We start from the raw sequence: 25005 nt of genomic DNA, 5'->3' as shown, positions 1-25005 counted from the left end.
TAGCATGTTCCCGTAGAATGGAGACTATTTATAGATGCTTCTAAGGTTAGCCCGAAGGCTGTGTTATTACACAATGGAAGTATATTGCCTTCAGTACCTCTTGCATATCCCATCCACAAAAAAGAAACATATGCAAACGTGGAAAACATCCTCTTAGGTGTACACTATCAGACGTAAGAGTGACAGATATGTGGTGATTTAAAGGTAATTGCCATTTTATTAGGACTTCAAAAGGGTTACACTAAGTATTGTTGCTTTCTCTGTGAGTGAGATTGATGTGCCAAGGATATGCACTATGAGAAGAGGAGTTGGCCTCAATGAAAATCATTAACACCCGGAATGAAGAACATAGCACTTGAACCTCTGGTAGATCCAATATTATGGTAGATTTATCTGGTAGATAAATTTCGTGACTGCTTTGGAAGTGAACAGTCCTACATTCACATACTTGCAAGAGAAATTACCAAAACTTAGTACAGAGAAGATTAAGGCAGGTGTTTTCATTGGTCCACAAATAAGGCAACTTTTCAAAGACTAACAGTTCGAATGTGCCCTTAGTGTTAGCGAGAAATCAGTGTGGAAAGCCTTTCAAAATGTTTCAATTGGTTTCTTAGGTAATGTTAAAGCTGGCAAATACAGGCAGCTTGTGGAAGAACTCGTTACTTCTTACGAAAAACTGGGGTACAACATATTATTAAAGATGCATTTCTTGCACTCGCACCTGGATTTCTTCTCACCAAACTGTAGTGCCATCAGCAATGAACATGGTGAGTGCTTCCATCAAGACATTGCAGCGATGGAACAAAGATACAAAAGCAAATGGAGTGTTGCCATGTTAGCCGATTATTGTTGGATGGTGAAAAGGGATGCTTCTGAAGCTGAATATAAATGAAAGGCAAAAAGGTCCTCTGTTTGATACAGGTATGTTTGTAGCTACATCTTACTGCCATATAAATAAAAAATACCATGTATAAATATAAAAAATTTACTTTTTTCGAAAACAAGAGCCAATCTGCCATTTTAAGCACTATTTCTGTGTTTAGTACCCCAAAACCTATGAAGTAAACTTTCTTTCATGCCCATAACAAGATATGACCCAAAATTTGTTGTTCAGTGTAATCATCTGCTGTTTCGCAGGAGTGTATCATCCACATTTTCCTTAAACTTTTTGTCTCTGTTTACGTGGTCACAGTACCTGAATATCCGAATGACTGATATTTAGGACAGTTCAAAAAAAAAAAAAAAAAAAAAGAAAGAAAAAATTCAAATATTAGAACTAGTGACAATATCAATGACAAGAGAAGACAAATGAAGACGACGAAGGTATTATAGCTTCTGAACATGAAATGTTGATAGCTTTTGAAACTTCGAGGCCTGTAGTGTGAAGGAAATGTTCCTGAAAATACAGTGTGTTAAAACCAATGCGGATATTTACACTAAAATCCAGTGTACAACAAAAGATAACGAAATATTTTGCAAAAGAATTCTTAAATGTACTAATATTGTGCACATCACGTATGTATGAAAAAAAAAATCGTATCTTAATATTGCTATGTATTAATAAATTTTGAAATGTTAGAAAATGTGATTATTCCCACTTATTTCTGATTAATTTACCATCTTTTGCTGTATATTTATTTATAATGAAATTTTTGTTTAACAATTTTTGCAAATGAACAACCGATTTCATTATATAGAAATCAGACTGTGGATTTATTTTATTAGGGTTTATCCCACTTTCGTAAGTTTTCATCTAAGAAGTAACACTCATTTCATTAAACTCGTGTACTGTTTTCTTGACTTCTCCCCTTTTAGAAATACCATTTCCTAAGAGCTCGTGTTAGTTCCCTACTAGTTTCTCTGCAACTTTTGTTACAATGTAGAAGTTTATTCAGCACTAATAACTTTGTATTTGTGCATTTTCAATTTTGTCGCAACAGTTTTATTTAACTGCATGTGCCGTAAAGTGGTAACGAGATTGTGAGTTAATTAGTATTAAAAAAAAAAAACTGTCTTGAACCGTAAAGTAAAAAAATGAAAAGAATTAGTAGTTTCTTTTCACCTTCCACAGTTAAGAAATTAGGAACAAATGAGAATGTGAGTGAAGAGTTAACTACAGAGACTGTGTCAAAGACTGATTTTGTTCCTGATGGTATACGCATCCAACAGCAAGGGATGACTGGCCAAGTTGCTGGACTGTTGATCAAAAAAATTACTTCTGTGCAAAGTATAATTGGCTAAATTATCAAAATAAGAAACTTGACTATGCATTATGTAAACAAATTGGAACTCTTGGAGTGGAAAAGAAGATGGGCATGAAGATTTCTAAGGAATGGGCAAACAACAAAGTTACCTATTTTGGTAAAAGCAGACAGCAACAACTACTGACAAATGCAAAGTACTGCATATGGGTAGAAGTAACCCCAGAGAAACGTACCAACTGTGTGGTACTACACTTAAGGTGGTAGAAAATGAAAAAGACCTGGGAGTAATTGTGCAGTCAGATATGAAGTTTTCTGAGCAATGCAGACAGGCTGCCAGGGCAGGTCATGGGGTTTTGTCAAAAATATACTGGAATTTTTTTTTTTTTTTTTTTTTGGAAGACAGATGTAGAATAGATGTGCAGAAATTTGCCTTTAGTCAGTGGGTGGTTAATTTCTGGAACAAACTAGCAGGCAAAAGGAGGTGATTGTTCCACTGTATAAGGCAATGGTCAGACCACGCCTTGAGTACTGCGTACAGGTCTGGAGGCCTCATTTTAGGAAGGATGTAGATTTGCTTGAGCGTGTACAGAAGGGCAACAAGATTGGTGAGGGGAATGAAGGAATCCTCTTACCAAGAGAGGCTTAAGTTCTGCAAATTGCAGCGGCTGGAGACTAGGCACCTGTGAGGTGATCTGATTGAGGTGTATAAGGCCTTGAATGGGTTGAGCACTCTGAATTCTGATAGGATTCTTCCACTTGTTCAGATTACGAACCTAAGGGGGCATAAATTCAAATTGAGGAAAGATATTGTTATTTGGTTTTTAGGAGCATTAGCATCTAAGGCCATATTGCTCCGGGGATATGCTGTAGTCATTCCCTGACCTTTCTGCATCCTCTGTATTTGGTGGTCACGGGCTCGAACCCCGGTCTAATCAAGAAGCGTGTGCTGCTCCTGTACACCTGGCTATGGAGGCACCTTGAGGAAAGACAGATGTAGAATAGGTGTGCGGAAATTTGCCTTTAGTTAGCGGATGGTTAATTGCTGGAACAAACTTCCATCTGTCGTTGTGGAAGTTGATAGGTTAAATAAATTTAAGGAGGAACTGGACAAACATTTAGAGGGAATTGTTTTGTAAATTTTTTTTTTTTTTTATTTTTTTATTTTTTGGCTGATGCTGCATAAGCTCATACATTTGCTTTCTTGCATCACATGCCACTGCTAATACTGTCTTTAAGAAAAAAATTTTTCAATCACAAGGAAACACTGGGACATAAAGTTGCTATAAAACTGCTTGCAAAAGCTGAGAAAGACTCTTGAATATCTGTGTTTAAAGAGTTTTTATCTCATGAAAAATAAATAACAGCAAAAATATTTTGCACTGCATATAAGGTGGGCAAAGAAAATCAGTCTTTTCATAATTTTGAATTGGAGATTGACCTACAAGAATTAAATGGGATTGACATTCAATTAATGCTTGCATTAACATCTTGAATCACATTAGTGATGAAATGAGAAAAAGTTTGGCTAATAAAATCATTATGTTGAACAGTAAAATTTCATTGATAATTGACGAATCGACCACAGTGAGTAAGAAATCCACTTTAATCGTTTACATTCGGACTTGTATATTTGAAAGCGGAATGAGATTTCCTGTAACTATGTTTTTGGACTTGATTGAACTGGAAAGTGTTACTTCAAAAGGGATATTTGATTCTCTGCTTGATTGTCTTCAGTTGTATGGTATGATGGAAAACTATATAAAAATTCACTTAGTTTATGCTACATGTGATGGTGCAGCTGTTACGATGGGTATTAAAAGTTGCGTTACAAAACAAATGAAAGAAAAATACCCTTCTTTAATAGTGTGTAATTGCACTAATCACCAATTAGAACTATCAGTTGGTGATACTGTGAAATCCTTTGCAGGTGTCGATAGATTTAAACCATTTTTGATAAACTTTGTTGTGTGCAAATTCGCTGGATATTGAACTATTAAAAATTGGCAGAATTTTAAACACTAAGGGTGGTATTGAGTTTCTGGTCTGTTTCATCTGTTTGGAATAACTATGAGGTGTTAGTTAATCATTTTGAAGCAAAGAATTACTCAATGTGGGACCAAAAATAAAAATACACATCTGAAAATTACTACTACAAACTTTATATTAGACTTAGGTTTAATGTGCAATGCTCTTCAAGAATTATCAGACTTGAGCTTGGACTTGCAGGAGCACAATATAGATGTGTACAGCGTGAATAAAAAAAAATAGAAATAGTTGTACAGCTTTTTCATGAAAGACAAACAGTTCTAGAACAGTATTACAGAAATGCCACCAAAGTTGCCAGAAATCTACGATTTTAAGGAGTTTCACTTCATGGGACAGATAACAGAAATTATTCTCCAACCAATCCAGAAGCTTTCTACAGAACTTAGAAACAATCAGTAGAAAGCAGGCTATTTGATAGTAAAAATGCTGATTTGGCAGTGTCGGCCCAAGTACTTGATAGGAAACATTGGCCTGAAGATATTAATTCTCAATCGACATTTGGCGAGATTGAAGTTAGAAAATTGTCAATTAAGCTTCAGTTAAATGAAAGAGATGCAATTCGTGGATTTCGGGAATACCTAATTGAAAAGACGATTTTGGAAGAAATTGAAGCATTTAATGAACGATCTCAGTAAGCTGCCAATTTCATCAAGTGAATGTGAACAGAATTTTCACAAATGGATCCATTGTCAGCCCAACTAGAGCTTCATTGATTACAAAAATTTCTTCCCTACTATTTCTTAAAATTGTAAGCCTACCACTGGCATGCTTCAATCCGACAAAATATGTCGTTTCATGGCTGCGCCAGAAACATCATTCAGCAACAGACACAAAGAATAAGAAAAGAAGTCTGCATATTTTATCGGATGAGAAAATAGAAATTTGGAATTTTCTATAAAAACCTTATTATGAAACTATGCACATTTTACTTATTTTTTATAATAAATAATATATACTAAATTTATGCTTAATAAACTGTGTGTTAATATACTTAATTTGTTGTTCTTATTCCAAAAACATTACTACTGAAGAAATAATATCAGCAAATAATTTTTTATCTACTTTTCATGTCCTTTTAATTTTCAATTTTTCCTGATAGCAAAGAATGAGTACCGGCACCTTTTTTTTTTTTACAAAAAAAAAGGCACTGGTAATATATATTGTGTATATTGTAACCATTTACCATAGTGTATATTTCCGTATAAGATGTTATCAAAAAAAAAAAAATTGCACTGGGCAAGACTTAATTGAGCACATTTCTTCCACAGAACACAAGACAGGCAAAAATGGCTAATCAGCATGAGTTTTTCAAGTATGCCATTTTAATATTAGTATTAATGAAGATAAATTGTCCCTGAATGCCTAGAGATTTTCTAGTGCACTATGTACCTATGCAAGTACTGAACTTTATAATATCAAAAGTTTCAATTGCGATGTATTTCTGACCGTTCGTAGTGCTGCTACCCACTTTGCTTTCATTTAGCCACCAATTAGCACTGCTTCTTCCTGTGCGGCAAAGCTGTAAATTTTGGATATACTGAGAGCATCCCAGAATATTAAAGAGTAACCACATGTGAATCTGGGAATAAAGTTAAGGTAAATAAAAAAACATTTTTTTTATTATTTAAATGTATTTCAGTGTTTCTAATATATACATATAAAAATACACAGTAACTTTAAATTTAATTAGGTGGAGTACAGATGATCTTGAAAAATAATGTTATACTGCAGTAAAATCAAAGGTTTACTGTAATTGCAAGTTAAAAGATCAAAATCAAAATCGGATACTGATTGGAAAAAAGGGTGAACTTGTTTGTACATGATTTCATAGATAACTTTTTTTTCCACATCTGCAAGTAACTATTAAAGCAGTTTATCAATACTTGAATGTCCCATATATGTTCGTTTATCTCAAATCTGATAAGGCATTACAAGTGCCAAAGGTTTGGTCATGTGCAAACTACACATTGAGGAGATTTATTATGCCCTAAAAGTGGGTGTGAAGACTACACAGAATTACTGTGATTCACACTATCAGCTTATTCTAAAGATTACACTTGGAAACCAGGACATGAGTTACAAAAATACACAGATGACAATAAAGTAACATACCAGGAGGTAGCTAGAAAGCAAATTCTGTAAGACAAATCAAGACATTCATGGGGGTTATTGTGCAGCCAGATATCAAGGTTCCTGAGCAGTGCAGGCAGACTGCCAGAATAGTCAATCATGTACAGGAATTTTGCTAGCAGAGATAAGGAGCCCATTATTCTCTTGTATAAGGTGATAGTCAGTCCACACCTTGAGTACTGTATACAGGTACGGAGGTCTCATTTTAGGAAGGATGTAGAGCTTCTGGAATGAGTACCAAGAAGGGCAGTGAGATAGGTGAGAGGAACAAAGGGTTGCGCTTACCAAGAAAGGTTTAAGTTGCAGTGTCTGGAGATTATGCACCTGTGAGGTGATCTGATTGAGGTGTATAAGGCCTTGAATGCTTTGAGCAAGCTCAGTGCCGATGTGATTCTTCCTCTTGCTCAGGTCATGCACTTGTGGAGGCACAGATTCAAATTGAGGAAAGAGTTGGAAAATGTGCTAAAATTTACATTTAGCCAGCAGATAGTTGATTGCTGGAGGAAACGTCTATCTATTGTTACGAAAATTGTTAGCTTAAATAAATTCATGGAAAAACTAGACAAAAATTTTGGAACAAGTGGATGGGCGAAATTGGTAGAATTTTTTTTTTTTTTTTTTTTTTTTTTTGGATGATACTGTAAAAGCATGCTCTCTTGCATTGTTGTTGTTGATATTGGAGGTTTGATGGTGCATAAGCTACTTTGGCTATAATGCGCCTTCTTGCATTGTATGCTAATGTCAACCAGGAGAAGAATACTGCTAGTAATATTTCAAAAAAAGAAAAAATAAATAATAAAAATTTGGAATTTATTATTCTATTTTTACCTAATAAGCAAATAACGTGAATTATGTTTGAATAGGAAGCTTTGTAATACAGAAGCTGTTTTTATCATATACAGTACAGTGTCACTAACAAAAATGCAGACTTATTTTTTTTTTTTTATCGCGGGTCGGTTTTCGGTCTGCCTATAATAACTACAAAGAATCATTCATGAACCTTGCAATTGTGGAGTAATTTGTTTTCAAGCACATACAACCAACCAAATGTAGATGTTGGCTCGCCATCTAATTTCTCACGTACCAATTATGCAGTATAATGGCCAGAAGCATCTGCCATTTCATCAGTGGACATATGGATGCAATTTTCTGCATTATTGTGACATATTTTGCAAAGAATATCATTAAGATAATTCTTCCTCAAAGTAGCTTTCTCTGGAATGTTTTGATTTATCCAATGGTTTTTCAAAAATCATTTGAAAACTGAATTTCTTGACATTGAGAGAAAGATGTTGCTACTTACCAAGGCAAGACAGGAGATCCTTTGAAAAGTCACTTTTCTCTTCTCTTGAGGTGCATGGCTTGGTTAAAGGTGACTGATCTGGCAATTTTCCTGGCCTATTCTTTTATAGACCACTGTGCGTGATTATGTTTTTACATTTTAGTCAACCTGGAATTTTTTTTCTGTGTGGAACGTTCCTTTTTTACAAACAACACAAATGACAATACTGCCATCTCTTTTCCACAGTTGATGGCCAATTCCCTAATTTCTTAGGGAATCAACACTACTCTACAATTTGAAAAAAAAATTCACTGATGTTTTATCAGAAAAGGGTGTTTCTGAATCGTTTTTTTAATGCTTCTAATACGAAAATTTATTTTGTTTCACAGAGCAAACTGGAATTATAATTAATAAGCTTTCGGCTGGGAGGCAGCCTTCTTCAGATTGAATACATGAATGGCAATTGGAATAGAGATGTGCACTGCCAGGATGGTGCGTGAGGCGCGTGGTTAATTGTTTGTTGATGTTTGTGGCTGTGACATATGGTGGTGACGTGGCCAGCGTTTGTCTATGGATAGAATTACTGCCTCTGTGATGGGGTTGACTTGGCAACCACTGTTCCTGTTCAGAGAGGCATCCAAGCATTTTATATTTAACGATTCCAACCAGGTGCGCTTTAGGTAATGGTGGGACCTGTCCACAACCACGACATCGCGGTGTGGGTCGATGTCGTGGCGGGTTGTCCAGACATGCTCGGAGATAGCTGAGTGTTCTACATCTGCCAAACGAATCGCCCTTTTATGTTCTGAGAGACGTTTCTCGAGTCAATGTCCAGTCTCTCCAAAGTAGCAGCTGGTGCAGTCACGGCAATCGCATCTCTTGCCGTGACTGCACCAGCTGCTACTTTGGAGAGACTGGACGTCAACTCGAGAAACGTCTCTCAGAACATAAAAGGGCGATTCGTTTGGCAGATGTAGAACACTCAGCTATCGCCGAGCATGTCTGGACAACCCGCCACGACATCGACCCACACCGCGATGTCGTGGTTGTGGACAGGTCCCACCATTACCTAAAGCGCACCTGGTTGGAATCGTTAAATATAAAATGCTCGGATGCCTCTCTGAACAGGAACAGTGGTTGCCAAGTCAACCCCATCACAGAGGCAGTAATTCTATCCATAGACAAACGCTGGCCACGTCACCACCATATGTCACAGCCACAAACATCAACAAACAATTAACCACGCGCCTCACGCACCATCCTGGCAGTGCACATCTCTATTCCAATTGCCATTCATGTATTCAATCTGAAGAAGACTGCCTCCCAGCCGAAAGTTTATTAATTATAATTCCAGTTTGCTCTGTGAAACAAAATAAATTTTCGTAATGAATCCAGAGCACGTAGGCCTTTTTTACTATGCTTCTAATAGTTTTTTGGAGTAAAACGTCATAAAGACTCTCCTCTCATTTTAAAAATTGATCTATGATGAGTCAATTTTTATTTTTTTATTTTCTTGCAGATCCTTCTACTTTATAGTACCTATTCAGCATCCAGCAATAGTCAGCCATGTTTGCATTTTGCCTTTCCTGGTAACTCATCTCCATGTTTTAATGACTGGTGAAACCTCTTGCCCTTAATTAAAATTCCTAGATGTTCTGGGAAGTAGTCAATATGGGAGTATGAAAAATGTACCTTAACCTCTTGCCCTTAATTAAAATTCATAGATGTTCTGGGAAGTAGTCAATATGGGAGTATGAAAAATGTACCTTGACACTCACATTGCAGCTCACCTTCTTGAAGTTTGCTAACATATTTTCAACTATATTCTTGTATTCTGGACCTGTGTTGTACCCCAAGAAGTAGTAGTAGTAGTAGTGGCATGTGATGCAAGAAAGCAAGTGTATTGTATGAGCTTATGCAGCATCAGCCAAAAAAAAAAATCACACCATTCCCTCCAAATGTGTGTCCAGTTCCTCCTTAAATTTATTTAACCTGTCAACTTCCACAATGACAGATGGAAGTTTGTTCCAGCAATTAACCACCCGCTGGCTAAAGGCAAATTTCCGCACATCTATTCTACATCTGTCTTTTCTTAATTTGAATTTATGCCCCCTTAGGTTCGTAATCTGAACAAGTGGAAGGATCCCATCAGAATTCAGCATGCTCAACCCATTCAAGGCCTTATATACCTCAATCAGATCACCGCTCGGGTGCCTAGTCTCCAGCCACTGCAATTTGCAGAATTTAAGCCTCTCTTGGTAAGAGGATCCCTTCATTCCCCTCACCAATCTTGTTGCCCTTCTCTGTACATGCTCAAGTAAATCTACATCCTTCCTAAAATTAGGCCTCCAGACCTGTACGCAGTACTCAAGGCATGGCCTGACCATTGCCTTATACAGAGGGACAATTACCTCCTTCTCCCTGCTAGCAAAATTCCTATATATCATTGACAAAACCCCATGACCTGCCCTGGCAGCCTGTCTGCATTGCTCAGAAAACTTCATATCTGACTGCACAATTACTCCCAGGTCTTTTTCATTTTCTACTACCTTAAGTGTAGTACCACACAGTTGGTACGTTTCTCTGTGGTTACTCCTACCCATATGCAGTACTTTGCATTGGTCAAGGTTAAACTTCAGTTGCCACTTCTTAGCCCATCTGCCCAAATTATCTAGATCCTGTTGCAGTAGCACCCTGCCATTACTGTCATTAACAACCCTGCCAACCTTTGTATCATCTGCAAACTTCGACATTAAGCCTGATATACCTTCATCAATATCATTGATAAATATACAGAACAACAGTGGACCTAACACCAAACCCTATGGGACTCCACTAATAACATTAGTCCATGAAGAGCAGCACCCATTGATTACCACCCTCTGTCTTCTCCCACTTAAGTTCTCAACAACAGACCTGAAGCTAATGCATACCTGTTTTTTCTCTTTCATTCATAGTTCTCTCAAAATCTTGGTCCCTCATCAGTTGGCAAATTTGAGATCAAACAAAAATACCTTGTTTTAGCTTCTCTTGGGTGATTAATGGGAATTTAGTTCAAAGATAGTTGAAGATGGGACCTTTCTGAGGTAAAGCTTTCACAAACTGTTTCATCAAACCCAGTTTGATGTACAAGGGTGGAAGGAGGACAAGTTTGGGGTCAACCAATGGTTTATGACTGTGTTCTTGATCCAGGCAACAAACTGCCCCTCTTTGGCCAGACCTTGACATCCCATTGCTTCTCCTTGCCCGACTGTCCCATTCACACAAAAAGCAAGGCATTTTTGTGTAGCACACTTGTGTCCAAGTAATATGCCTATCACTTTAAATCAGCACAAGCCAACCATGTTCTTTATACTTAATATTTGTCAACAACATCTTCAAGTTCTCATATGTTTACAAATTATAGATGTTCTGTTTCTGTTGTATGCCTTTTTTATAGATTCTTCCATGTGCACTGTCCTTCTCAACTGGCATTTATAATTCTTTCACCCCCCCATCACAAACTAAGCTGAACATTGACCACAACCAATCAGCACCCATTAGCATCCAAAATCAAACTAACAACACCAACTTTTCTTCTTTCTCATTTATCCCTTCAAGTTTATTATCTGGAACAACCTTCTGTTATGTGTCTTACCTGGAAATTACAATCTACAGAAATTGAAAGAAGTGCCCCCCCCCTTTTTTAGGTTATGCATATCACACATAAGTATTCAAGGGTAATTTGTTATTTGTATTATTCTCCACAAAACAATAGTTGCCAGCATTAAGCCAAAATGTTAACCTATTCACCAGTTTTGTTCAGGAGTAACATATTTGCCTAAAAAGTAAAGGTTACGGGTTCAAATGTTGTTTCTGGTATGGGTGTTGTGATTGCCCAGTTTTTTTTTTTTTTTTAATATATGGTATAAATAATGCACAGTGATTTTGTTGATCGAATTGCCTTAAAAACTAAATACATACTACTGTACAACTACATAAGTAATATACTGTGAATTGATATTGAATGTCTCTCACTGGTCAGTAAGGAATGACAGTACAATAGGGCGCCTCCATAGCCATGTGGGCAGGAGTAGCAGTGCATAACACACGCTTCTTGATTAGACCGGGGTTCGAGCCGGTGACCACCAAATACGGAGGATGCGGAAAGGTCAAGGAATGATCACCACATATCTCCAGAGCAATATGGCCCTAGTTGCTAATGCTCCTAAAAAACCAAATAACAAACAACAAACAAACAGTGCAATAGCACACGCTCTTTGAGTGGACCATGGTTCAAACCATGGTGAACCATGGCTGCTAAATATGATTAATGATTGTATTCATGATTCATTGTAAACTCCTCTAACCTGGTGGCTAGAGGAGTTTACAATGGTATAACCTGGTCGTTCAATAAACAAAAACCTTTTTTTTTTTTTTTTTAATTTCTCTATTTTTCAAATACATAGTAACAGTAACATACAGGTTAGAAAATATGTTAAACAGAAAGAAGTTGGTGTTTAAAATTTTTAATGGAACACAATGCATAAAGTTTGCATCTGTGGTGGTTCTTCCTCCCCCCCAACAAGTTTGGCATATTTAAAACTTAAAAAGTTACAATACAATTAGTATTGCAATCTATAAAGAATAGATGAAACGTAAAAAAAATAATAAAATAAAATAAAAAACTTGTAAGTTCTGCCACTGTCTTTGCTACAGATGGAGGCACCTCCACTGCCAAGTTAAGGTTAAGTTGGACAACTTAAAAAAAAAAAGTGTCACTTTCTAACATTTTTATTAGTAACTTTGTTAAGATAGCATCAAGAGGGTGTGCTTGATTAGTGTTCAAATGGCATAATTATTGCAAATAATATATGTTATTATATATTAATGAATAATGTTATTATTCAATAATCAGTCCAAGCTAGATTTTGAACGGGCTAAGAGTAGAAAACTTACTTCATGCCCTAATGGTAGCCGAGCATTCTGGTGTCTTGCCAAAGCTATTGGCTGCAACTTTTGTCCATCTCTGCTAGCATCCCATTTTTCTTCCAACACGTGTGTTAATGATCTTTTTTTTACTTTCTTATTCCAAAAGGTGTTTTTCCTTCTGCTTGGAAATTTACTCACATCCAGCCATGCATGGTACTAAGTACTATAGGTTCTAAAAGGGCAACAAATCCGTCCCATCCAATTATCGTCCCCGTTGCAATTTCTTCTGCTTTTTCTAAAGTGAAGGAGAAATCAATTAACTGCCAACTCTTAAACTACGTAGAAACCTTCCATCTGATCAATGATCACCTATATGGATTCTGCCAGTGTCGATCCACTGGTGATATTCTGGCTTATATTAACCATTTATGGACAAATTCAATGGTAAAGTTCAGCGAAACACAAGCAGTTGCTCTTGAAATCTCAAAGGCTTTCGATTGTGTTTGGGCATAAAGGTCTTCTAAACAAGCTTCCATCATGCTTTGCCAACTGTTTTTTGTAATTGGTTATCCAGTTTTCTCTGTGACTGCTCAGTGAGGGTGATGGTAGATAGCTCTCTGTCTTCTAACTTCTCCACTAATGCTGGTGTACCCCAAGGTTCAGTTCTTTCCCCCAATCTTTTCCTCTTGTATATTAATGACCTTCTTCCATTGACCGGAAATCCTATCCATAGTTTTGCTAATGATAGAACATTTATTTCCACTTTCCAGTTTGAGAAACCTTGCCCTGCTCAATCAGCTTCAACTTCTTGAATATCCGCTACCAATTCTTTAAATGCCGATCTCCAGTGGGGCAAAGACAACTTAGTTGATTTCAGTTCTTCTAAAACTCAGTCCTGTCTTATATCTCTCACAAAAAGGATTCTTCTGCTCCTATGCTTATCTTTGGTGACACTCCAATTTCTAAGCAAGTTAATATATCTCTTTACCCTGACTTTTAATCTCTCTTGGCACAAGCACATTACAAACATTGCTTCCTCTGCATCTAAAAAACTTGTTTTCTCTTTTACTCTTGGCATTACATTTCTTCCAAACGCTGTTCACGCTGTACAAATCGCAAATCTGCCCTGCCATGGAATATTGTTCCCACATCTGGGGTGGTGCCCCAAAACCTCTCTCAGTCTTCTAGATTCCATTCAGAAGAAGGCAGTTAAGTTAATTAATGACTCATCTCTAACAGAGTCTCTCCACTCTCTGTCTCAAAGACATACTGTTTCTGCTGCATACTTTTTCTACAGACTTCTATGGGCACTGTTCTTCTGAATTGGCTTCTATAATTCCTGCTCTCTCTCTCTCTCTTTCAAAACAGTCTGAACATATGCCACCACCAGCCAACATCCATTTACTGTCCAACTTTAAACTCAGAGAACCAACTTTTCAACTTCTTTGTTTATTCATTCAACTGCCGTTTTCTGGAACAACCTTCTTTCATATGTATTTCTTGAAAATTACTGTCTACAGAAGTTCTTCTAATGTCAACAAATACCTTTCATCTTGTCAACCTCCGACCCATGCATGGTACTAAGTACTATAGGTTCTAATAGCTTTTTGTGTTTGGGATTCTTGTAAAAAGTGTGTGTGTGTGTGTGTGTGTGTGTGTGTGTGTGTGTGTGTGTGTGTGTGTGTGTGTGTGTGTGTGGGGCAGACTCTCGATTAACTGGGATCAGATTTCAAGACTCCAAATTTAAAAAAAAAAAAAAAAATCAATCAGAAATCATAGAATTCAAGTAATAACTAGAATAGGTATAAACAGATATTTTACAAGTCGTAAATAAGCAACAAGCGGCATTATAAGTCGTCATTGGGAGATTAGTGTACCTATTAACTTGCAATCCCTGTTGTCTTCACACCCACCGCTGAAAGAAAAAAAAAAAAAAAAAAAAGGGGCCAAATGTTTAGTTTGTTTTAGTGTTGTTTTGTTTTCTGACAAATAACGAAACAAATTTTGTTTCGTTATTTGTCAGGAATGTCCGATTTTTTTTTTTTTTTTTTTTTTTTTTTAGAAATCGCAAAAATGATGGGTAAACGTCAAAGAATTGCGTTTTCAGTTAAACAAAAACTTGAAATTATTCAAAAGTTTGAAAACGGTGCATCTGTTAAATCTCTAAGGAATCATTATAATAAGGATGTATCAAAATGGCCAAACATTAACAAGTATCGTGCGGAATTCAGATTTGTCAATAATAATATAGTAGCAATATGTTATTATTCATTCTCAAGTTATGTAAAACTTGACGAAGTAAAAAGTCCTGGAACGTGTGTTGAAGAAGCCCTTACGTATGTTGGGGGCTTTTGTATTTTTGGATTAACCCGGAAATTGATTATCCGAGATTTGTTTTTTTACCATGTTTCTGTTACCATCTAAAACTGGAAAGAAAGATTATGTTGGTTTAGTTCAGTATACAGGCATTCCTTTAACCCAATTGGTGGAATTCTCCATATTATAACTTACCAAATATCAAAGTAGTCTGTTCGTCAGGTATTCATAAAGGAAATAAATGGAATCCAAATTGAACAGATTGATTTATTTTTGTGTGATTCTTTTTATACACCATGTCAGCGAAACAATATTTTGCTGACAAAAAGTTTTTTTAATTTTGAAGAGTCTTGTTGAACCAGATGGTGGCAACTTAGGTAACAACAGGAACTACAAACGTATATTTTAGAAATTACTTTTAGTATGCTACAGTACTTTCAATTAAATTTTAAAAATGAATTTCATATAATTATTAAAAGTCAGTTTAGTGTCCAGTATGTATGACTAGGTAAGGAATAAAGGGGCTGTAGTCACCTCCTGTCCTTATGATTAAAAAAAAATACAAATTTTTTGACTGCTACCTGATGATTAAAGTCTAGTGATGCCCCAAAATATTGCCTTATCCCTCTTGCTGTAGAAAATCCTGGGACTACCCTGAGTAAGACACCTGAAAACTTGATACGTTCAACTCTGAACTGGTACATCTGCAAGATATTTAACAGAATTTCATAGCATCAGTGTGTAGGTTAAATTTTTTTGATTTCCATCAAATGAAAAAAAACTCGTCGATTTCTTTATTGCAGCTTTTCCAAAAGAAAATTAAAAGTGTGTATCCAAATATTGTTATTGTGTTTAAGATGTTTTTTGTGTATATATGTGGAAATCATCTGCTGAAAGTTTCTCTTTATTAAAAAGACTGAAAAATTAGTTGTTATCAACAATTTCTGTTTTTAACTTGAAGTGACTGAAAGTTTTTTGTTTAAACTAAATTGTTTATATCCAGAAGTTTTTTTTTTAATCAAAATAAATATTTTATATGTCAAATGAAATATGATGAAATCTCAGTTAATGGACACCTTTCAGTAGCACTATAAATAGCAGGTATTTTTTTTTATATTTTTGAAAAAAATAACAAAATGGCTCCTAGGCTTAGAGGGGAATAGGTATCCTGTGTGTTATCAGACACTCAGTCTAAAACACTAATGGATCCAATATCTTTCTATTACAGAAGATTTAGGAGAAGTCCAGTTGGCCTGCCTCCCTAAAATCCATTCATGCACACCTTCTCTATGGTAAGCCCTGTTACGTCACTTAGGTAGCAATGAACGTGTACAGTGGTTCTCTTCAAGATGCCTGGTCTGCGTGAAGAGGAAAAGACCAAACCCTCCAGCGTATGACAGCACGACAAAACAAATGGCCCTCAGTCCCCAGCGGCTTTCACTCCCCCTCTTACAGCAGCGAGAGGATCAGAGTGAAAGCAGAGAGTGCTAAGAATCTCTGGGTATGACCAGGCTGCTATGCACGGAAACTGAACTTGGCCTGTAACAACGTAAGATCACTCATCGGTGAAGACAGGATATTAGAGCTGGAAGAGGAATTAGAAAATGTGAATTGGAATATCATCGGTTTCGCTGAAACAAGAAGAAGAAATGAATCACTTATAAGTTTATAAAGTGGGAAATCTGCTGTACACCATGGAAACAGTGAAAGGAGTGAAGGTGGAGTTGGGTTTCTGGTCCATAAAGATTTAAAAAACATTTTGGAATTCAAAAGTAAATAAATACATTTTTTTTTTTTCTGTTTATACTCCGGCACAACAACCAAGTCAGTAGAGTTTACAATAAATCTTCAATACAAATATTTATCGTATTTAGTAGTCACGGGCTTGAACCCTGGTCCACTCAAGGAACGCGTGCTATGCACTATTGCTCCTGACCACTGGGCTACGTCAGGCCTGTACATCACCAAGGGTGTCAAGACTAATACTCAAGATTTCTAAGAGGTACAAGCTAAAGGTTATAATGATTTATGCACCAACATCGGGCCATGATGATGTAGAGGTTGAAGAAATGTACACAGAAATTGAGAGTCTTCTAGATGAGCAGAAAACCCACTGCACTATTATAATGGGGGACTTCAATGCTAAGGTTGGAAAAAGTCAAAAGCGCAGAAAGGGGAACTGTAGGAAATTTTGGAATTGGTGAAAGAAATGAAAGAGGCGAAAGACTTGTGGAATTTGTAGAATCTCAAGGATTGCCAGTAATGAACACTTTTTTTTCAAGAAAAGGGTGAACAGAATGATGTTACCGTCCTGAATAAGGTAAATGTTGGAAGTGATCACTGAATGGTAAGATGTACACTTGACATAGATAAAGGAAAGGAAAAAACTGACTCGAGTAAATAATACAAAGGTCTTTGAGATAACAAAAGAGGAGAAAAAGCAGTATGTACTGGAACTTAAGAACAAGTTTGAGCTTCTGCAGACTGCTCAGGACCAAGATATCGAAGAGGAATATTACAACTTTCTGAAAGTATAAAGCCCAAGAAACCTATAGGAAAAAAGAAATCCAAAGAAGAAAAAATTAGTATTAGTCAAGAAACACTTATGATGAACCGAAGGCGAAAAATGAAGAGCAAGATAAACACTGACAAGGAAAAAATTGAGTATACTGAGTTATGCAAAGCCATTAGAAAGAGACTCAGAGAGAACATAAAATAAGAAGATTTAACACAAGAAAAGTAGAAAAAACATTAAGGGAAAAACGAAGGATTTAAATCAGCAGCCATGAGCAGTAATACAGAAAGACAAATGATACTGAAGAATAGCAATGGTGTACTTATGAACAGCAGAGAAGGCATAATTCAAATAGCAGAAGACTACTAGAGAGAATTATACAAAGAGCGAGGAAATGATGCTAGCAGTGGGGAAGATGGATTGCAAATTAGCAACACATACAACATACCCGATATTCTTCCTGATGAGGTAGAACATGCATTGAAGAAAATGAAGAATCAGAAAGCCCCGGGGGAAGATGAAGTTACTGTAGAGTTGTTAAAATTGAGAGGAAGAGACATAACACAAAAACTGGCAAGGCTCTTCACAAAGTGCATTAGAAAAGATGTGATGCCTAAGCAGTGGAATAATGCAATCATAGTTTTGCTGCATAAGAAAGGAGATAAATCAGAAATTGGAAATTATAGACCAATTATCTTGTTATCCCACATCTACAAGTTGTTCACAAGGGTCATTACTAACAGATTAGAAAGAATACTTGATGGGAATCAACTGAAAGATCAAGCTGGCTTTAGGACAGGATTCTCAACTATGGATCACCTTCATGTAATATCACAGCTAATGGAATATAAAACACCATTATGCCTGGCATTTGTGGATTATGAAAAGGCATTTGACTCCATACAGCGTAAGGCAATGTTTCGGCACTAGAAAGACAAGGCATAGATATCCCACATATTATGATTTTGAAGAAAATATATGAGAATGCTACCTCCTTTATTAGACCAGACAAAGAAAGTAGGAAATTTAAAATCGAGAAAGGAGTTTGACAAGGAGACAATATCTCCAAAGCTGTTTACTGCTGCCCTTGAGGAAGCTTTCGGAAGATTAGACTGGTCACAGAAAGGAGTTAATGCGAACGGAGAGTACCTAACCATTTACGATTTGCAAATGACATTGTGGTCATAAGCCACAATCCCAAAGAATTAGAGGAAAATCTTAATCAGTTATGCACATTTAGTAAGGATTTTGGACTAAAGATGAATATGGCTAAAACAAAAGTAATGATGAACAAGTCCCTTTCTATGCCACAGAAAGGGAAATAATGATTGAAGGAGCCGTAATTGAAAAGATGGAGTCATATACTTATCTGGGACAAGTTATTAGCTGTAATAATGATAAATGGCTGGAAGTCAAGAGAAGAATAAATTTTGTAAGGATAGTATTCAGGAAATATAGTCACATACTGAAGAGCAATATCCCAGTTTGTCTGAAATGTAAAATAATGAACCAATGTATACTCCCCACCATGACTTATGGAAGTGAAACTTGGGCACTCACCAAAAGAATGGAAGAGAAGCTGAGAACTACACAGCGAAGAATGGAACGAATTATATTGGGAATCAGACTGTTAGATGAAAAGAGAAACACATGGATTAGGCAGCAAACTCAAGTAAAGGACATTCTAATCAAAACTAAAAACTAAAATGGTCTAAAATGGGCAGGACACATAGCTCGAAGACATGATGACAGATGGACTAAGAAAATAACAGAATGGTACCCAAGAGGAGCTAGAAGAAAACCTGGAAGACAAAGGTGGAGATGGATAGATGAAATTCATGAGTTTGTGGGTGGCCAGTGCTCAAAACAGAAGGAACTAGGAAGTTGCTGGAGAGGCCTTCATTCTGCAGTGGATTGAAAATAGCTGATGATGATGAGTCTGTAACAAACAACTTTTTTTTTTTTTTTTTTTTTTTTGTTTCATAAGCACCAGGTGTTAGGTTTCACTGCATTTAATTGAAAATTATATTTGGTATTAAAATGCAAAATATAAATCAAATGAATTCCAAATGATAAAAAAAAATTAAAAAAAAAAAATTCAGACAGTGGTAAATTTATTCACTGCTGTATAAGATGAAACAATCCTTTTAAAACCATGCAGCTAATAAAAGTTTATTTTAAATTAGTATAATCAAAGGTTGTCTTAAAATAAATGAGTCTTACTTCATGCTACTCATTATACATACTTACTGTACTCATTATCAGCTGTTATCTAGTAGTAGTAGTACACTGCAAGCTTTCCTGGTAAGTGAATCTTCCTGCCCACGTGACCCCCCCCAAAATGGGGGGGGGGTGAGGAACTCAGTTTTCGAAATTTAATGTACTAAGTGATAACTTCTTTGTAGTTTGATCTTATTGATTTTAAAACGATAGTCTTTTGATAGTAGCCGGATAATTTTAAAGAACGTTTTCTCTTGTGTTATAAATATTGTCAATCCTTACAAAGTAATAGTTATACTTTAGATTATAACTTAAAGATGAAATTATTGAAATGCAAAATATAAATAATTGATACTCTTCTGTATATAATGCTTTTTCCAGTGTCTTCTGGGACCTCTACTGTGCTGCTCCAGAAAGAAGAGAAACATGTGAGCACTCTAGTGAAGCCAAGGCATTTCATGACTATGTAAGTTTCATATTTGATGTTTAAAACTGGTTCTTATATGGTAAGATCTTAATCGGTGGATTTTTGGCTCTGTAAAGGGATAAGTATTTTTAATTTTTAGTATTTTTCGTTAATTAACATAGTACATTTTGTTTTGCAAAGATATTAAATAGGTTTAATAGCATTCATTAGCTTCTTATTTTGAATTTAACCAGCGATTTTTTGAAGTTATGACTCCTGGTGTTGGCGCCAATATTGTTGAACTAGCGGCCATATTATAGTCAATAAGAAATAGCTTAATACATATATATATCTCGAACTGATATCTTAAGGTATAAAGTAAAACTAGATAGCGTAATACGAAGCACTGAGGAGCTCTATAGCCAGTGTACCTTATGCGCCATTAAACACCCATAACACACACACACACACACACACACACACACACACACACACACACACACACGAAGCACTGTATTAGGAATCTGTATTAGCTATAGTATTATCAATTAATCAAAAATAATATTAATCTTATTAAAATTCATTGTTAATTAGCCAGGTGGGTAAAGTGTTTGCCTGGCAACCGAAAGGTCGCGGGTTCGAATCCCACCTCTGGCTTGGATCACAGTAAAATGCAAAAACTTTGGGAGGTGCATTATGGCCACAGAAGTCAATACGCCAACAACTAACAAAAAAAAAAAAAAAAATGTTAATTAAATTGTAATTAAACGGAAATCATGACCCAGGCTAGAGCTGTGAAGCAAAGATCACAGACTAGCGAGAGTGCTGTGACCCAGGGGAGAAACAAAGAGGGCAATTCTCCAACGCATCACAGTCTCAAATGTGTGAAATGTTTGCCAATCTTTTTAAAACAGGATATGATCTAGCCAAGGAGGATGCCTTTGTGTGTACTAGGTGTCTAGAGTGTCAAGGAATTAGGCGCGAACTCAGCATTCTGATGGGCATGTATGAGAGCTTGAAGTATAGAGTAAATGCCCTTGAAGAAATTAATGAGGGACCCATCAAGCTCTCATCTGTCCAGCTCAACGACAGCTCACTCCTGTGCATCAGGCAAAACAGAGGCAATCTTCAAGGCAGAATGCACTGGTCCCAATGGAACTAGTTATTGTTGGTGACTCTATTGTCAGGGAGACGGAGAATAAACTATGCAAGAATGATAAGTGAAACAGGACCAGGGTACGTCTGCCAGGGTCAAAAGTTGATGACATTGTAGATCAGATATCATCTTTTAAGGGCACAAAAGGTGATGTTGTTGTACACGTTAAGAGTAAGAGATCTGCAGTTTTACTCAACAAGTACAGGTCAACGTTGAAAAAAAGTTGCGAGTTAGGGTTGAATGTGAGAATGTCTGCAATACTGTCTAGACATGATAGGAGGGAGTATATGATGAGAGCCTTGTCGATCGATTTTGCGATGGAGAGATTGTGCAAGGCTCAAGGGGTAGAAAAATTTTTTTCAGCCTCGTCTGTGCTTGTTGACAGGTGAGACTGCTTCTACAGGGATGAGATACACTTATATAGAAAGGGTACAAGAATATTTGCTGATGCTATTGAGGCAGTGTAAGGTGGGTCAGAAAACTGCTATGTTGGGTGGATACACAGACCAAAAGGTTAACAGTAGCCGCAGGCAGAGGCAAAAGTGTTTCTTGCACTGCTTCTATTAGAATGAGCAGCAGCCTGGAAAGCAAGGTAATGGAGATTTCCCGGACTGCTGGCAGTCATAGTGGAAAAAGTAAATACACAGGCTGTGTTAGAGTAACTAAGAGTAGGAACAGACGCATGTATACTTGCATGTACACCAATGCTAGGAGTATAGTTAATAAATTTGATGAGCTTGAAGTGCTAGTCAAGACATCAAAGGCAGATATTGTTAGGATATCAGAGACATGTTGTCACACAGATATAAGCAGTGCAGAATTGGACTTTGGGGAGTACAGTGTGTACAGGAAGGAAGGAGGAGGGGTTATGCTGTTAATTAAGAAACACAAATCTAAGAAAGTAGATCCAATTGCTTTTGGTAGACAATGCAGTGGTGAGTCTGTTTGATGTGAAATAAGCACTGGGAAAGGAAAAATTAGAGTAGATGTGTGTAATAGGCCTAATGAATCTGATGAGTATAATGGGCAGTTGTGCAGAGAAATAGAGTGGGCCAGTAAATCAGAATGTCTTATAATGTGGGATTTTAACTTTCCAGATATTGACTGGAACTTGTGGGTTGGTCACTCACACATTAGCAAGACTTTTTTGGATTTATTAGATGACTGTTTACAACATGTTCGAGAGGCAACCAGAGGGAGTAATACTCTTGATCTGATTATCTGCAGTGATTATTCATGCATTAAGAATTTGCAGATAAAGAAATCACTGGGTGATAGTGATCACAATGTATTGATGTGGTAATTACTTAAAGATATAACTACCATCAAGGCTAAAGGGAAGGACTTTGCTTTCGTAAAGGTGACTACTGAGGTCTCAGACAGTTTTTAAATTCTGTACAGTTGGATCAACTGATGATGTTACCAGTGTTGAATTCTAAATGGGAAGCCTTCAAGAACTTAATTTTGGAGGCTACTAGGCTCTTCATTCCAACTAAGAAATACTGTTCAAGGTTTAGGCCTAAGTGGATGTCAGATGAATTAATGAGGCTCGTGGCAGAGAAGAAGAATGTATGGGATGGATATAAAGTATCAGGTGACACAGAAGCTTATGGCAGGTATAAACTACTCTGCAATCAAGTCACAAAGGAGGTTAGGCAGGCGAAGGCAGATTACGAGAAATCTTTGGCAAAGGATGCAGAGAAAAACAGCAAAGAGTTCTTTACTTATGTAAACTCTAGAAGGAAAGGATGAATCAAATTGGACCACTTAACATAGATGGGTTGACTATTGATGATCATGCTAAGGTAGCTGATAAATTGAATGAGTATTTTGCATCTACATTCACACATGAGGAGTTATTCAATGAGGGGAGTGCCAGAAGTTTATCAAACACTAACAGGGGGCTAAGTGATTTTGTAATAACTGAGAACAAAGTGGAGGAGAAATTGTTGAAGTTAAACATAAGGAAGGCACCTGGGGTGGACGGGATCTATCCAGTTATATTAAAGGAGGCAACAAAGGAAGTAAGCAAACCCTTAGCCATAATCATGAGAGCTTCCTTGGATTCAAGGGAGGACCCCATGAATGGAAGGTGTGCAAATGTATCACCAATTCACAAAGGGGTTCAAAAGGTGACACAACTAACTACAGACCTGTTAGTAGAACCCAATAACTTGTGTTCCAGGGAAAATAATGGAATCACTGGATGCATAAGCTTGCTTTCTTGCATCATATGTCTCTACTAATGCTAATGTAACAAAACTTACTTTTGAATTTATAATGCTGATTTTTTTTTTTTTTTTTTTCTCATTTTGTAAAATTAAAAAAGATTTGTCCAATTCTTCTATTCATTCTCCTTTTATAATGGTGTGATAAATATAAATACAGGTATTTCCCGACTTTGAGTTAATTCGTTCATACCGTGCACTCATAAAGCGGGAATTTATTCCCCATAGACATAATGTTAGCTAATTAGTTAGCTAATTAGTTTGTTTAAACAATGATTGATTTATCCAAAAAAATGAAAACATAGCCTGTAAAATCAAGCAAATTATAATAAAGAAATTATTTATGACTTGCAAATGTTAAAGAATGTTTATTCTTCATCATAATCATCATTGACTAAATGCACACTCATTGATCACTCATTATTGGCTCGGCACTCGTTGGTTTGTTGCACAAAGAGTCATCTTCTTCAGAAATGCTTCGAGATGCATTTGTTTCGAAGATAACCTTATCTTTTCTTTATAAATTTCAATAGCATGCATAAGCATGTTTTAATGGTATGCACAAATTGCAACTAACACGATTTGCGTGGAGTAACAAGTTTACGAAGCTGCAAAAAAAGGAATTAAGAGAAAATTCTGAAAATTTATTTATGTTTTTTATACAATTGAAGATTTCGGTAAAAGGAAAACACATTTCACCATAACGTAAAAAATGCACAATTTCACTATTGCCATTTTTCCAAATGCAATAAGATCGCGTTTACTACCCATTTATAATTGCTTGCAGTAACAGAAAAGCCCAATAAAGCAGAAAGTGCAAATTGTTTTTTGGTAGTGACCTCCAGAATTGTGCTTTAGAAAAATATCACAAAGCTGTTCAAAATTGGTTCTTATAACAGAACATAGGATAACAACGAAAGTGTAGTGCATTTTAGAGTGTTCCGAGGTCGTGGGATGACCTCAGAGGTCATTCCACAACTTCCGAGGTCATGGAATGAATTACTAAAAAACAATGTGTTATTGGGTTCATATTACGATATTTTCATGATACGATTGTGTCTCTGGAACAGATTAATAACGTAAAGCGGGATACAGTGTGTTGTATAGCTACGTGCATGGTTTGAAATGCGGTATTTAAGAATGTTTAACATTCATTTTTTGCAATTAATGTTCATATTTTCGATTTTGTTGATACTTAAAAAAAAAATCTCGTAAAGCAGGAACTGCCTGCAGATGTTATTACTAAAATTGGCATCCCTGTTTTGACATCCATAGCCTTGTATATGTCATACATAATTTGGATGCCATTTTTTTTTTTTTTTTTTTTTATTTCAGAATAAAATCACTATTCTTCTGTAATACATTTCTTTACCAATTTTTTCCTAAATGAAGTATATGTTGAGATTTACTTAGTTTCAAAAGTCGACTATTTGTTTTGCATTTAATTGAAGCCACATGGGTGATTGCATCAGGCCTTTTTTTTTCTTTTTTTTTTTTTTTTTTAATTGTCAGATGACAATTAACTGATCTGAGTAATGTTCAGATCAGCTCATTATCTATTAGCCTATGTAACTTTCATGGCATATTTCTG

At 36.3% G+C, this 25005-nt stretch overlaps 1 protein-coding gene across 4 annotated transcripts in view; it reads left to right on the top strand.

Moving 5' to 3' along the window:
* Positions 1 to 25005, top strand: part of LOC150087077 (single-stranded DNA-binding protein 3-like) — a 538273-nt gene that overhangs the window by 50081 nt on the left and 463187 nt on the right. For all 4 annotated transcript variants that reach the window (XM_090371800.1, XM_090371798.1, XM_090371799.1 and 1 more), the window contains exon 4: positions 20006 to 20090. In XM_090371800.1, the coding sequence (XP_090227926.1) occupies positions 20006 to 20090 (85 nt within the window). The remainder of the gene's footprint in view (positions 1 to 20005; positions 20091 to 25005) is intronic.

The sequence above is a fragment of the Mastigoproctus giganteus genome, chromosome 4 (assembly GCF_048544385.1).
Source record: "Mastigoproctus giganteus isolate SK-2022 chromosome 4, ASM4854438v1, whole genome shotgun sequence".
In the NCBI taxonomy this organism is placed as follows: domain Eukaryota; kingdom Metazoa; phylum Arthropoda; class Arachnida; order Uropygi; family Thelyphonidae; genus Mastigoproctus; species Mastigoproctus giganteus.
The sequence above is the reverse complement of the archived record's forward strand: the minus strand, read 5'-3'. Positions and strand labels throughout refer to the sequence as shown.